General features: G+C 39.5%; 2 protein-coding genes across 3 annotated transcripts; both read right to left on the bottom strand.

Annotated features, from left to right (window-relative positions):
- Positions 1-47: 47 nt before the first annotated feature.
- Positions 48-4,810, bottom strand: lin7b (lin-7 homolog B (C. elegans)). Of its 2 annotated transcripts, XM_057026865.1 has the most exons (7): positions 4,657-4,810; positions 4,358-4,464; positions 3,104-3,222; positions 2,656-2,727; positions 1,556-1,765; positions 870-1,033; positions 48-480 (listed from the first exon to the last, which is right to left on the bottom strand). In XM_057026865.1, exons 2-7 carry the CDS (start codon positions 4,431-4,433, stop codon positions 459-461), a joined length of 663 nt encoding a protein of 220 aa, XP_056882845.1. In that variant the 5' UTR covers positions 4,434-4,464; positions 4,657-4,810; the 3' UTR covers positions 48-458. The 2 variants fall into 2 exon arrangements, with proteins under 2 accessions (XP_056882845.1, XP_056882844.1); XM_057026864.1 differs by lacking the exon at positions 4,657-4,810 and having other exon boundaries at positions 4,358-4,650.
- A 2,018-nt stretch (positions 4,811-6,828) lies between these two features.
- On the bottom strand, positions 6,829-14,725 carry snrnp70 (small nuclear ribonucleoprotein 70 (U1)). Its single transcript, XM_057026861.1, has 10 exons — positions 14,479-14,725; positions 14,041-14,194; positions 13,895-13,957; positions 13,737-13,791; positions 13,578-13,642; positions 12,731-12,793; positions 11,908-11,989; positions 8,326-8,427; positions 8,057-8,156; positions 6,829-7,974 (listed from the first exon to the last, which is right to left on the bottom strand). The coding sequence occupies exons 2-10, from the start codon at positions 14,185-14,187 to the stop codon at positions 7,248-7,250; spliced, it is 1,404 nt and encodes a 467-aa protein (XP_056882841.1). The 5' UTR covers positions 14,188-14,194; positions 14,479-14,725; the 3' UTR covers positions 6,829-7,247.
- Positions 14,726-15,822: the final 1,097 nt, after the last annotated feature.

Here is a 15,822-nt window from a genome sequence, read left to right as displayed (position 1 = left end):
ATAGCTATAATTATTGTGTTATACTATTAGTAAAATTAAAATAAAAGTTTTAAATTGAAAGACTTTAATCCACAAATCAAGCCATTACATTACATCAATATGCACATTTATAAATACAAAGAGAAAAATCTTATCTTTTTCAAAGATTTATCCATACATTTATGTGTATCCTTAATGAAGTAAAGTCAGACCTCTGACCGGGACATCTAATAGACACATAACAATGAAAGTTTCCACAATCCCACCGCTACATGAAACATGAAACAATTCAGGAGTTCATGATATAGGCATACAGTCAAGAAAATCGCTTCCCCAAAAAAGAAAAAACGAAAGTTGAGACAACTTTGACTGCAGCATTAGCCTTATGAAAGGATAGTTTTGTGTTTGTCTAATATCCCCAGTAGCCTACAGGAGCAGAAGGGTGGTAGGGAAGTACAATGATGGAGGCATTAAGCTATTTAGCCCCTTGACTCCAGTGACCTGTAGAAAGAGAGACAAGACAGAGAAAAGGTCATCACAAATGATATAATTGAAATACTGTACTTTTATATATTTTTGGTACAAAATGATGGTTCATATTATCAAAAACATAATATGAACTGTCCCATAGGTATTCAGTTGGACGCATGTCACGGTATAGTTTACATTATTTACAAGAATCCTGTAAAACACATAAACATTGGTTACACAGGCTGACTGAAGTTTCTCTTTGGTCTGAGGACACCAGCAGTCCCGGTAGTTATGGTAGCATTTGCTTACAGCATCCCTCTAAGACTAAGCCTCCCATGACCGTTCATTGAAGCCTGTCACTAAGAGCAACATATATACAGGATAATGAAGTTCTAACTCTGCAAAAAGACCACTCTCACGAATAACTGGTGTGCTGCTGTCGTCTCCGGGCACTCCTCATCTTCTCAAAGCGAGCCTCCATTTCTTCTAAGACCTTTGGGGTATAGCGAACCACAAGCTTCACTGAACCCTGTGCAGCTTTCAGCAGCTCAACTGCCTTCTCATGATGCTCACCATCAACGCTCTGCATTTCCAACACACAAGATGTATAATTATGATGAGAAAAATAACTATTAACAAGTCTATCAGGTACTATCCACAGACTCTTGTGTCACAACATCTTTTAATATGAATTTTTAAAGAAAACAAAGTTGAGTTCCTAAAACAGTATTCATAGTAATTACATTAGCTCAGTTCTTAAGGCACGATGAGTGGTAACTAAAATTTAAAAGTCTTCAGCTATTCGTAATACATCCTTTTACATCATTTGCAACTTGAGTGATTTTTAGAATTCACTCAAGGATAAGATTTTCTTAAATATCTCAGAACTGTGTTTAGCAACTAAACCTAGTTATATTTCTGTACCACTGAAAACCAGGTGATGTAACTTTAGAATTCTTGTTTATCGAAAGCAAGTTTAGAGTTAAAGCAACATAGAAATGTATGCATTTCTTCCACCCATCCTTCACTTCTTTCCAAAGACCATTGTTGACAGAATTGCTGATGGCATTAAAATGAGGTGTGAGAGTGTTTGTGTAACTCGTACCACTCCATTAACAGACAGCAGCTGGTCTCCCCTCTTCAGGCCTCCTTGGCGATTGGCCACACCCCCAGGGATCACTCGGGAGATGTAGATAGGGGAGTTTTGCTCTTTGCCCCCCATGATGTTGAAACCTAGGCCCTCTTCTGTCTTGGGAAGCTCCACCACTCTTGGGTGGGCATGGCCCTCACTGGCTGCAAAGGCTGCCACTGTGGCCTGGTCGAGAGGGGAACATTTATCAGCATAAAATACTAAATGTATACACAATGACAAATTAGGGATTTTGCTGCATCAGTATTACAATATTATTTCCCAAAACAGCAGACAAAACAAACTAATTTAAGGACAAAATAATAGTAATTCAAACAGAAATTCACATACAAACAATTATGAATAAACTGAAGTCAACCTGCTTCTTGCCTGAAAGATGTTAAAATAAATCTGTTTTGCACAAATACCTCCTCAGGAACTATATAAATTCTGCCATTTTGTCAATACAATTTCTCTATATTTGGTGAACAACAACTGTAACAGCCAATCATCTGTATTATATATTTTCCTCTGGCTTGACATTACGTAATCTGATGCTTTGACAACAGCACCGATGGCTGGACTAGTGGGACCAACAAAAACTGCAATAAGAATTTTATCAGAAAATGAGTGCATTACAATTTCTGGCAGGGGGAAAAAGGGAAAGAATAATATCACATCACAGCCAAGATCACCTCAAAGTAAAGTGAATACATGATCACTTAAAAGCTAATGCTAAAATCTTACTGGTAAGGTTATCTCACTATCAAAGTACTCCTGATAATCATAAACACCATTTTACCATAAAACAATCAACAGACAAGGACCCTTTCCAATGAAAATAATATATTTAGAATGCATTTAGAGGATAATAAACACAGAAAGCTTAAATACACTTTTCTTTGCAGTTTCTGATTGCTGAAGATTCATGATATAAGTGTCATCTTTTAGGACATAAATCTGAACTACCCTACTTGTAAATCATTGAAACTGTAATACTGTATATACATTTCTAAATTTTTTGTCCTGCTCTTTTCTTCTGATCTTCAAATTAGTTAACAGCTACTTTCCCATACCTTGGCTGTTGCTTGCGCACGCACCTCTGGTCCTCCAGCAATTTCTAGAGTGTCATATAGTTGTTCATAGACCTGCAAACAACACAAGAGTGTATTAAACTGATCAGTGGTTAAAAACAAAACAGTTTAAAATAATTTCCTCTTAACATTGTATTCTATTATTGTGTACTGTACTGCATATCACTATGTGTATGTTAAATGAAAGAAGACTAAATGGAAAAATTAATGAGAAACTACATAAAATATGATAGTTTAATCAATAAGTTGCAGTCAACACCATTGTTCTACAGAATTCTGACAGTGCTGCATTATTTTATTATTGTTGTCTGTTTGACTGTGTTTGAATGTTTTGGATATAAGATTGTGAAATCAGTATGTCCTCTACCAGAGACAGAATGTATCTTAATAATATTAAGATATCTGACTATTCAATTGCCAGTGTCCTCACCTCTCGAATAGCAGCACAGAATTTACTTTGCAGGACTCTCTGCAGGGCCTGGAGCTTAGGAGGAGGCAGTTCACCACTGCGTTGAAGCCTGTCCAATAGCTCAATTACTCTGCATATATCTAAAATACAGAAAATTAAGAGGGGCTTATTAACAGAGTGTTTCGTCATGTAGCAGATCCACAGGAGGTTTAAGATGGAGGGTGGGAGATATCAATGCTTAATATAGATTTTAATAACATTTTTTCACCCAATATCAGCCCAATAGACTGCTCCGCTCTCAGAATGCTGGTCTACTTGTGGTCCCCAGAGTTTCCAGGAGTAGAATGGGGGGCCGAGCATTTAGCTACCAGGCCCCCCTGCTATGGAACCAGCTCCCTGTCCAGGTACAGGAGGCTGACTCCATCTCTACTTTTAAGATCAGACTTAAAACCTACCTTTTCGAAAAAGCTTATTGTTACTAATTCTGTAGTTCCAGTTACTATCATAGACAGACAAATTATCATACTTAGGGGGTCGTCTAATCGTTAGGTCACATCTTAGCTGTGCTGTTATAGGCCAAGGCTGCCGGGGTCCGGAAACATGATCACCTGACTGTTGCTTGTCTGGGGTTAGGCCCTGGGATTCTGGAAAGCGCCTTGAAACAATTTTGATTGTATAAGACACTATATAAATAAAGATTGATTTGATTTGATTTGATAACAGGATAATTAAATTTATTGATGATTGCAATAATAGCTTTGACGGCAAAAAAGAAAGTCAGAAGAATAAACTTAACTGCGACTGTGATCATTGATTGTAAATTTATTTTGGGAGCAGAAATGGATTTTTTTTTTAAATGTCTGCATTGGAGTCTAGCAGCTATAAGAAACAAGCTATATTAAATGTAATGAACAGGCGTTACAATAAGCACTAGTACAGCACTAAGGAGTCGCATGCGTAGGTTATAATAGCGCGTTTCAAATGACATATTGAAAATAAAGTCATTAAGATTTTACGTAAGAGCTAGATTTAAATGTTATTGGTACAAAGTCCAACGTGTTCAATTCATCATTGTTTTTATCTATGTATCTATGAAACCAACTGTAAAATCATTACTGTAACCCTCCGGATCAAGTGGCTCAGAAAGATTTGTTTTCGGAATTGTCCTTTTTTCGATAATACATATCCAAATGATAGAAGGATCTGGCCTTTATTTCCATCTGTAAAAGCTGGACCATGATCATTTAAGTACAGCATCGTGCCAGGAATGATTACCTCTTTCCAGACAGAGCGGCTCCGTCATTGACGCCATATCTGCATCCTTGGGAGGATGGTAGTAAGAAGACATCATGGTGAGATCCTCAGCGAACACGTCGATTACCCTATTCCAATTACGGAAACGAATAAAAGTGCGGGTTCATGTTGGTAATCTTAACATCTTTTACGCTGATATGGTTTAACAATTAGTAGAGATGGCCGGTGTTACAGAAAAATCTGCAACCCGCACCAAGCTGGCTACGTTCCCATGATGCGCGTCTGATAGTGGGAAGGTCGAAGAGGCGAAGAATACGTACGTTAACGGCGTAAATCATCGAAGACTCGCTTTACTTTCTGCTCACTGGCCGACTGGAGTTTGCAATATAATGGGGATACAGCCGTCAGAATGTGAGACCTCGCTGTACGTGCAAGAGAGTCAATCCCAAGACTAAAAACTAAAAATCCTGCATCCCTATCATAAATTGTGACCGCTGTATTCTAAGTCTGTGGGGGCGGGCAGCTATTGATGTCCTGAAGATAAAGGGATGCCGGAAGGGCAGGTTCTTTCAGTTTTTTGGGTGTTGGGATTGATCAAGGGCCTTAATGAATTGTTTTTTGTTAATGAAATCAACAACAGGAGCATCAGAGGGGCAACAATGAGACGGCCCCCAAAACAGGAATGGCTTTCCAGGTTCAAATCAAAAACAAATCAATCTTTATTTATATAGCGTCTTTTACAATCAAAAATTGTTTCAAGGCGCTTTCCAGAATCCCAGGGCCTAACCCCAGACAAGCAACAGTGGCAAGGAAAAACTCCCCTTTAACAGGAAGTAACCTTGAGCAGGACCAGGCTCATGTAGGGGGACCCTCCTGCTGATGGCCGGCTGGGTTGAGGCCACTTTCTTCCCGTCCTCATCTCTTTTCACTGATTTTTCCTGACTGACTTTCTACTGCTGTAGTTCTTCATTTGGCTTGGATCAACATCTGTTGATAGCATGGTGCGGTACCTGGACGCTACAGAGGTTGCACAAGTAGTCCAACTCCTCCAGGATGGCACATCAATACGTGCCGTTGCAAGAAGGTTTGCTGTGTCTCCCAGCACAGTCTCAAGAGCATGGAGGTGATTCCAGGAGACAGCTAGTTACTCCAGGAGAGCTGGACAGGGCCGTAGAAGTTCCTTAAACCCTCAGCGGGATCGGTATCTGCTCCTTTGTGCAAGGAGGAACAGGATGAGTACTGCCAGAGCCCTACAAAATGACCTCCAGCAGGCTACTGGTGTGAATGTTTCTGACCAAACAATCAGAAACAGGCTCCATGAGGGTGGCCTGAAGGCCTGACGTCCTGTAGTGGGTCCTGTGCTCACTGCCCGGCACCATGGAGCTCGATTGTTATTTTCCATCGACCACCAGTATTGGCAACTACACCACTGGCGCCCTGTGCTCTTCACCGATGAGAGCAGGTTCACCCTGAGCACATGCGACAGACGTGAAATGGTCTGGACATGCCGTGGAGAACATTATGCTGCCTGCAACATCCAGATTTTTGGCAGGGTTGGATTTACAAATCCAGATTCAAATCTTCAGGATAAATTCTGCTTTGAAATACCCGATTTTGGATCAGATCAGAGAAAAATCCAATCCGCCTGGATTAATCCTGTAGGATTATTTCTGAAATATTGGGCCCAGGACACCATTTGTCGTTTTATTAGGAGCATGCCCCAACATTGTCAGGCATGCGTACAAGCACGTGGGGGCCACACAAATTACTGAGAATCATTTTGAGTTGCTACAATGACATTTTGGCAAAATGGACCAGTCTGCTGCATCATTTTTTCACTTTCATTTTTGGGGTGTCTTTGCTTTCCCCCCTCTATAGGGTGATCATTTTCATTTCTATCAAATTATGTGGCATCATTTTGTTACTAATACATCACCTACTTTTTATCAAGAAAGATATTCATGATCATTCCCCCCCCCTCCCCCTTAGATCTGATGTGCTTTTGAAGTGTTCCTCTAATTTTTTTGAGCAGTGTATATGTATGTAGAAGCCTGGACACACAATTAACACGTTTACTCCTCATAACGGCAGTCTTCATCTCTTTGCACCCACGGGCGAGGGCAGAAAACACCCCGGATGAGTCGCCAGTTCATCACAGGGCCATTTGAGTTTGGTGCCTTGCTCAAGTGTACCTCGGCAGCTCTGGCACCTTCCCTTTCTAGGGTGAAGGGGCTCGAAACGGGAAGCCACCACTTCTCATCCCAGTCCCCAACAGCCCGAGCTACCACCGCCCCAGCGGCGGGACACAGGTCGTTGGCCTGGCCAAGAAATGTCATTGTACAACCATGTGGCTGCAATAATAATTAAATATTTATAGCCAAAATCTGTATGTATTGGTAAATGAGGTGATTTGAACACTAATGTTTACAGTTCTGGTTAGTACTAGTCAGTTTAAATTAATGCAGGATTAGCAAAAGCAACCACATAGCAAATTTGACAAAACACTTTTAATTAAAAAAAACAACTTAAAGAATGGCAGACCTCAATTGTATAGTACAATTCTTTCAAATTCAAGTACACTGTAGAGAAAAATCATTGTTGATCAAATAACAAAACTTAGATGTTTAAGAATTTGGACTTACATTTTCTACATTAAAACACAGTGCCAAAGTGTCCCAAAGTAAAAAAAAAAAATCTGGTTGCGGTGGCATTATGCAGGAAAACTGCAACTTTTATAAGATCAATTAATGTACATACATGCTGCCTGCAACAAACAATAGTAAAGTATTTCTACATGTTCCTGGCAGAGATGATGGATAGTAGCTCCAAAATAATTTAGGTATTGTTTGGTTTGGTAGGGATTTACAGACTATGCCAAAGTAAAAAGTTGAAAGGCATGTACACAGGCATCTCAGTACTCATCTCCTGAGGCCTCAATTTTGTATCCATTCTCACTAGAGCCATAACCGTCAGTCAGTGGCACAGACTGCTGCTCACTCATCAGCCCATCCTGACTGTACTCTTCCACATGTGGCGGTGCCCCTGCTTCGTGGTCGTTGCCCATATCTTCTTGGGTACCCATGTCATCTTGTAAGGAGCTGTGGTGCTCCTCTTTGCGATCACTCCTGTCTCTGTCACGCTCTCGTTTGTGGTCCCTATCCCTGTCCCCTCTGCGGCGCTCTCGATCCCTGTGGCTGCGCCTGCGGTCCCGGTCGCGATCTCGTTCCCTGTCTCTACGCTCCTCCATTCCCTCACCAGGTTCTCCTTCCCGTTCCGCCAGTACCCGCTCACCACCTTCCAGTGAGCCATCTCCCTCGACCACCTCTTCTCCCTCTGCTCCCTTGCCTCTCTCCCTTTCCCTCTTGCGATCCTTGCTTCTGCTCCTTTTCTTTCTCTCTCTACTTCTTTCCCTACTGCGGCTGTCTTCTCCTGCTGCAACCCCACGATCTCGTTCTCTCTCTCTACGACGGGTGTTTCCAGTGCTCTCATCTCTAACATGCCTCTCTCCTCTGTCCCTCTCTCGCTCGCGAGAGCGTGAACGCCTGCGACGCTCCCGAGATCGTGTCCTTCGGCGCTCCCTATCTTTATCTCTGTCACGCTCCCGGCTGCGTTCTCTCCTTTCTCCTCGATCCCTTTCACTATTATGCAATAAAGACACATGTTAAACAACTTTTGTAAAAAACAAAATCATTGCCAACTGACTTATTTTGTAGTACATACCCGCCAATGGCCCGATCATCGTATCGTGAGGCATCATCTCTACCAGAGTGCTTGATATTAACATCAGCTCCGCCTCTTCTCGTGCCACCCAAACCCCCACCTTGTAAATATGGTCAAATAAAGTAAACAGCTTTTCATGGCCTCTTGGACCGATACATACATTTTGTCACAAACGTCCCTATTTTAATCAAATGAGACAGGTCTGCATCTAATTTATATTTATATATATATATATATATAAAAGAACGTAAAAAATAAAGGGTGCTGACCTAGCCTACGAGGGCGCCATCCTTTGACGGTACGACCACGTTCCACATCCACCAACACTCTGCGTCCATCAATCTTCTTCCCATCCGCATGCTTGTAGGCAGCTAGAGAACAGGAATGAACACATAGAACATAGAGGTGAGATGAGAGTATGGCCGCATTAGAATGGCCAAGGAAACAGTAAACCATTATATACTGACCAGGAGCAGGGGAGACCATGTTGGTTGCTCGCTAAATAAAAGTGGGATAACTGGAGTAGATTTTGTTCCAGTTTGACTTAAAAGGTTTTAAATGCATTATTTAACTAACTTAACATGTTAAGAGTAATCTTGGATAAAACAGAACAAGAGCAGCAGGACAAAGTTTTAACTGAAGATCTTCCACCATGATTTGACCAGTCCAATGTCTACAAAAGCTTTCGTGACGTTAAAAATAATTCTGCTTGATCAGTTTTAATTGACTGAAAGAAAGCTGTCCATTCCATTAGACGGCAAAACAACTGACCAAACCATTGCTAGGACAATACCTCAGTATTTAGGCTTAATTTCAAACCTCACAAACTGCTTCTTATTTTATGCCATAATACCATACTAATTTTCTTTTTGATCCATCTTGCATCACTGAAGACCTTGATAAGATCCAGGCTGCCACAGTGGGATGATGTGGGGAAGTCCTGTGGCTTAAACTGTACAAGTAGAAGGCCTGACCGCCCAATCTGAGAACTTACCAAATTCTCTCACACACAGTATATTTTGAGGGGCCTTACCAAACTCCCCCACACATGATTATCTTACCACGGGTGTCCACTCACCAGCAGTAATAAATATGTCAATCTTAAATCTAATTGCCTCCACACCAGAGTATATATATAGCATCTCGGGACTTGCCCTCCCCCCTTGTGCTATACAACAAGCATGACAACACCAATCTCAAAACAGGGCCTTACCAAACCCCCTACCACAAGTGATCAGCTTTAAAGTGAGTCATCATGTTTTGGGGTACTCAGATTTTGTTCACCTAGTGATTACACAAGACAGGCTGCTGGTTGGAATCTACAGTAATGTCAAAGTCGGAAAATGTAGTAAATACATATTACCCACATCTGCCTTTACCTTGAAAGACTCTTTGCTTTCAATAGCATATTCAGTGTCCTTTAGACTTTGAACATAACTGTTCTAAGCAGTAAATTGTTAATCAAGTCCTACAATGGAGAGTTTCAACGCTGCTGCCAAAACAAACTCCTGTGCAGGGAAAAAAAGCCATGCCCAGTTTAACCCTTTCCAGAATCAAATACAGGTATTCATCTCTTCTGAAGCAGGCGTCTCCGTTCAGCATTGTCTCCAAATCTTTGTCTTCTTGCTCTGGACCAAACAGCCACCCACCAAACATCATAAACAGACTGCCTTATGTATTTGTGTGTGTGTATATATATATACACACACACACACACACACACATACAATTGGATAGCACTTGTTCATACCTAACGTGCATCTTCATTAAAAATAAAAAAATTGCACAAACCGATCTAATTGGAGCTGACATTCAACAAAAGCAAAGATGGAGTAATGCTCTAATTTTTGGGATAATGCTTGAATATTAGAAATGTGGACGTCTACATATTCAGATGAAGACATTGGTAAAGTTTTACCAATTAAACACCCCACTAGGCCTCTAGACCATCAAGTGTGCATATTTTCCCCATGCCTGTGTTGTTCTCCTACTTTGGTTCACTTCCACATTCCAAAAAGATGCACTTTAGTTTGACTGGAGGCTAAACTGCTTCTCCCAGTGTGTGAGCCATTCACTGTACCTGTACAGATTTTATTAATGTTTTTCCCAGTGACTGATGGGATAGACAAAAGGAATTTGGTATTTCCAATTGACTTCATTCCTTGATATTCTAAATCATTTTCTGCACACCAAGGCACCACCCAGACTTTTCTGGCACGCATTTTCTGTGCAATTCTGATCATCTGTCAACTTGTTTGTTGTTTCTATCAAAAATAACTTTGAGAAAATTTACTGGTTTTTTTTATACAAACTGTGACAACAATCCACAACTCTCTTCGAAAAATTTGCGGTTTTGTAGTCAAATTATTTAAGGGATTCCAGGTGGTTAATTCATGCCTTCCATAGGTCAACCAACTTTTTGTTTTCCTCTACACGCCTTGCATACAAAAAGTTTTAAAATGATACAGTACAAACAAGACAATGGCACTGTCCTGGAATATGTACAGCAGCAAATTATCTCAAGTTGTGGATGAAGCCATTGCTGACACTGGCATATTTTAGATGTGACTAAATGAAGGTCACAGGAAGTAATATTGGATTAAAACTAAGTTCTGATGTTCTGTAACATCAGGAAAATTGGGAACGTTACTAATTTTACTGCATTTGAGAAAAAAAAACTCCACAATCAGCTGGGGTTGAAACAGCTTTTAAAAAATAAATAAATAAAGAAAAAATTTAAGCCCACGTCCCCTCTGAAGATTATAGCTTTCATGTGAAGGGCAGAATCACTGGGGATGATACAGATACAACTACCTACTGGTCTGGGCTGCCTTCAATGGTCAAACCGTAAGTCCATAGTGGTAACCGCACTAAAAGTGCTTGCAAAAAAATTGGTTTACTTTGACCATAGCTCATCTTCCCTATGTATGAAAGAGGGTTGAAAGAAATCTTACCCATCATACAAACCCATTATACCAACCATATACTGAGCTGTGGTAGTAGGGTGTAGATGTATCCTAACCATCATCATCTGCCAGCCAGCTCTGGCCAATAGCCATCACAGATTGGTGGCTGCAGTGACAATGAGAACAACACACAGTTAATCTTACCGTCTGCCCCCACATCCCCAATTAGTTTACCCCCTCCTGCTACTATATACTTGTTGTGGTTCAGAAACTCTGGTCTTAAACTAATTGCACAAAACGTATATTGTGATGTCACAATCAAATGGCATCATTCGTCCTATGAAATGCAATTGTTCATTGTGATATCACCAAATATGAATTTTACTAACCACAGGACCAGAGTTGAAGACCACCAACAAAAACTCAAACCAAATTTAAACTTCAATAGAGGAACAGATCTGGAGTTCCATACAATCCGTAACACGTATTTAGTTTGGTGACCAATCTGACCATGTGCTTACCATTAGAGTCCAACCAGGGAAGCTGCTTTTCCACAGAGCTACAACGCCTAACAGTTAAAAGACAACGTGCCCTTTGACAGGCAAACATGTTTAATTTACTGATGAGACACAATTCTACCTTTTGGCACTCCTGCTTTTCTCAACAAAACTAATTTCAACTGATGACACATACACAACAGATACACACCACACAAATGCCAGACTTGAATTTTCAACCTGCAACTTGAACTACACATAATTCTGGGTAGTTTCTTTAATACTTTTAACCTTCACTAGCTGATTATGAAAACTGAACCAAAGAAAAACTGTAAGCTGCCAAGGAAACCAGCGTTGGACTGAAGGGCAATCATTCAGGAAGACTGGCCTATATCAATACTGTCTGTACAGAAATGAACTGGATCAGGGCTGCACAAGTGGTACTCACAGTGCATGTCTCGCTCATGTTCATATTCAATGAACGCATAGCCACGAGGTTTCCCTGTTCTCTTGCTGTAGACGATGTAAATCTGGAACAGAATTACTACATGATTATAGCTTTTGTACATCAAGCAGGGATGCAAGTTATAAATATGAGTATACAATAATTACATTTCTACCATGTATTTCTAAGCTAGTTGCACTAAGGATCACAATTACAATTGTGGACCACCAACCATAAGAAACATACATTAAAAAGTTGGGGATATTCATTATAAATTTCTTGGGAATTTTCCTTTGTCAGACAGCACAAGCTAGAAACAACTGATGATGACTGATTTGCCTAACAAGAGTCACACATTCCAAAAGGTGTAGGTTTACGCACCCCTATAGCAATAAGCAAAGACGCCTTAAAAAGATGCCTTAAAGTGGCAATAAGCGAAGTTCATTATTTTTTAAATAGAATTATTATTTTTTAAATAGAATGAATTAAAAATCTGTTGTGTAAGACAATGGTGTAATTTCTTCTAAAAGCATAGCATGTCGTCACTTTGTGTGTTGACCTTCAGCTATGTTTACTGCATTATCTCAGTGTCTTAGTTGTATAAATAAATCTTGGATATTAATCAAACCAATGTATTTACATGCACATACAAGTTATCCAGTTACAGTTAGACTAAGGCAATAATTCATCTTTTTAAGTTTCTTGTAAATATAACGACTGAGCCAAAGAAGCGTGATCTCATTAAAATATGTTTTGGTAAGAATTTAGTTTTTCTGTACTGTCTGAATAGATGGCCGTAAAAGTAAGAAACAGTTACTAAACATACCCGTTTGATGGGTCCATAAACTTCAAACTCACGGCGAAGCTTGGACTCTGTAGTGTCATAATTCTGAAACAAAATACCATTACAAATTATATGTGTTTGATCATCATTACTGAAATGTAGAAGCACAAACACCTTCAAAGGGATAAAATAGATCACAAATATTAGGACAATGAGATTTTTTAAAATTCTATTTTGCAAACACCATGACAATGTACTTGACAAAAAAAGTTAAAAGTTCAAATTGAATGTTTTATTTCAGAAAGTTTTAAATTCATTGCGATGTTTAACAAAGGATATTCAGTTCAAGTAAATCAAATGTATTTAAAAAAAATACATGACCTTTTAGTGTTTGGATTAGAAAAGCATTTTAGGCTCATCTTATGACCATCAAATCACAACAGTGAATTGCAACATAATGCTAACTGTTTTCACACATATATCCCTAGTGGTTTTGGTACATTTCAATACGCAAAGAACTATGTTGTCAGTTGTCTACTAATTCTGATGTGAATAAAGTTTAAGAATGTACAATGTTTAAGAATGGCCACTTGTAAATTTTTGATTTCTCTTTCTGAACTTTGTTTAGAACTTGCTTAGAGCTGTAGTCTGTTATTTTCTGCCTCAAACATTTTATCAATTTAGTGGCAAAGACCTTTTGGGGCATGTTGCATAAAATAACTATTTCTAAAAGGGAAATGATATATTTTTATCAAAATCTCTAAAAAGACAAAATCTTCACCTTAACCAGACTTTGTAAATCACTTTATTTTGAATTCATATATAGGTAGAAGAAAAGCCAATTAACACATGTTTTAATACATCTGGACCTTACTTGAAACATACTTACCACTCGGGCAACAAACAATGTTTTGAAGGCATCTCCTTGTGCATTAGGGTCATTGTGTGGATCCCCTGGAACATTACAAAGACAGAGGGAAAAATCATGCTTTGTTTAACAGTATTCCAAGACAAAAAGCAGATAGTATATGTTAGTATGGATGCTTACAAAGCTTGAGTTCTGTCTCCAGAACAGTTTGTCTCCGCTCAATTTTTTCTCGCCTCTGCAAAAAAAATAAAAAAAACACATTCTGAAAAGGGCAAAATCCCATGTTCTCTGTGACAAACCAGGTCACAATCTTAGTCAAAGTTAATGATATTGCCCACCTTTCTCTCCAATCGCTCATCACGGGTCTCTGCCCTAGTCGGTGGGGGGGCATCTCTGGGATCCTTAATAAGATATTAGATAAAATACTGGGTCAAATACCTCAGAAATGTGGGTCAACCACAGCACAGGATGTTTGAATACTTACCTCAAAGTGCCTAATGAACGGCGCAATCCCGCTGTAAGGTTGATTGTGATGCTTCTCGTGGGGTAATTTCACCAGCTGAGGGAGGAAGGGTATCGGGTCCCGGGGTGCAAACAGAGCCAACAGGTTTGGAGGCAAAAACTGCGTCATCTTTCACCTAAAACGTGTGAAATGTATACAAGCAGGTCGTGAAGGCCTCGCAGGACAGATTCAAACACGAGACTATAGTGCGTCGAAATAGGTGTTCCCCGACGACCTCACTATATATGAACAAATTAATAGATTCACAAAATAAATGTCGCTGATGCCCCTTTCTGATTTTCGCTTCCATTTTTGTCTCGTTCAGCTTGACGGCGAAATGTAACCGCAATGCATTGCATTTTGGATACCATGCTACATGGGGTAGCCAATGCTAAAAGTGAGCTCTAAGAAGATATTTACCTTCTCTCCAATATCCCAATCGATATCAGACCATAGACTAACAATGAAATGTACTATATATATAACTTTCGCCAACCAATTAATCTAAACGGAGTGTAAAACGATAGGTTATAATTAGGCCGCGGAGACCATTACAACTGTGTGATCAAAAGAAACGAATGTGGGAAGTTCTGTGGTCTCACAAGGTAAAATGGCGGAATGCCGTAAATTGCTACGCCTGACGTAAACTGCCCCAGTGCTGAACTGCTGCAGGCATTCACGGCATTAGAACGTAAATAATACCGATATATAGTTACTCGGAGGACTCCGAGATCCTAGGTCATCTAACCATCCTAACTCAAAAAGTTATGAATAGATTTTATTGACATTTTCAGAAAATTTTGATGATGAAGGAAGAGCTGATTAAAGTTTGGTGAAGTTCTGGATTCTGGAGGGTCTTTGACTTTCCACAGATCACCCATGATACATTATTTAGTATATATATTATACTACTGCTACTGGTTAACTTGTATAGTTATTTCTAAATTCAACAAGCTCCATTAAGAAGGAGAAGATGCTGGAGCACCTGTGCCCCCTAGGTGAACACGCATAAGCTACTTTTGAGTATAAGTCACCATATGTGGGAAATTAAGCTGCTTATTTTAACTTAATGTTGAGATGTTAAATCAGGGGTGCCCACACCTTTTCAGCATGCGAGCTACTTTTCAAATGACCCAGTCAAGAAGATCTACCTACTATAAATTTGCAAAACATACATTTATTCATGAATATATTGAGAATTCTTTATAAATATGTTGGCGTACCTCGCATAACTACATGAATCCATATTGCTCAATACAAATCTGTGCATTTTTTCAGCATGCGAGCTACTTACAAAATGATCAAAATGATCTACCCACCACAAAAATGCAAAACATCTAATTATTTTCAAATGTACTGAGGATTCTTTGTATGTACAATGTATGATGATGTTGTTTGTGCTTGATTGGTCACCTGAATGTCAAATTCAGTTGTCATCTAACTGGCTGCCCTGTATATCAATCAAGTGACTGGATGAATGATAGGCTGATATTTTTTAATGTCACGCTGCGACCATACTGAACTACCTCTGCGATCGACCGTTAGATCGCGATCGACGTAACGAGCACCCCTGTATTAAATCAATCATATCATTTTAAATATCATATAGTAATATAGTAGTTTTGGGAGAGTTGTAATCAGAATTATTGCATGTACTTTGTTGGTCATATTGCTCAAATAGGTGTTGGTTGCAAAAATAAAATGAAAGCATTTGAAATTGTTGGGAGTCATGTTAGATTGTGAGTCCTTGAAAGACATCTGAGA

This window comes from Takifugu flavidus, chromosome 3 (assembly GCF_003711565.1).
Source record: "Takifugu flavidus isolate HTHZ2018 chromosome 3, ASM371156v2, whole genome shotgun sequence".
Classification (NCBI taxonomy): Eukaryota; Metazoa; Chordata; class Actinopteri; order Tetraodontiformes; family Tetraodontidae; genus Takifugu; species Takifugu flavidus.
Note: the sequence above shows the minus strand (reverse complement) of the source record. Positions and strands in the feature narration are given on the sequence as shown.

Coding starts and splice junctions, on each gene's coding strand:
- lin7b (XM_057026865.1), bottom strand. CDS start 4,433: ATGATGTCTTCTTACTACCATCCTCCCAAGGATGCAGATATGGCGTCA. Junction 1,766..2,655: donor GTGCGCAAGCAACAGCCAAG/GTATGGGAAAGT, acceptor CCTCTCGACCAG/GCCACAGTGGCAGCCTTTGC. Junction 1,034..1,555: donor TGCTGTCTGTTAATGGAGTG/GTACGAGTTACA, acceptor TTGGAAATGCAG/AGCGTTGATGGTGAGCATCA.
- snrnp70 (XM_057026861.1), bottom strand. CDS start 14,187: ATGACGCAGTTTTTGCCTCCAAACCTGTTGGCTCTGTTTGCACCCCGG. Junction 13,643..13,736: donor GGAGACAGAACTCAAGCTTT/GTAAGCATCCAT, acceptor GTAATGTTCCAG/GGGATCCACACAATGACCCT. Junction 12,794..13,577: donor CATTGTTTGTTGCCCGAGTG/GTAAGTATGTTT, acceptor ATTTTGTTTCAG/AATTATGACACTACAGAGTC.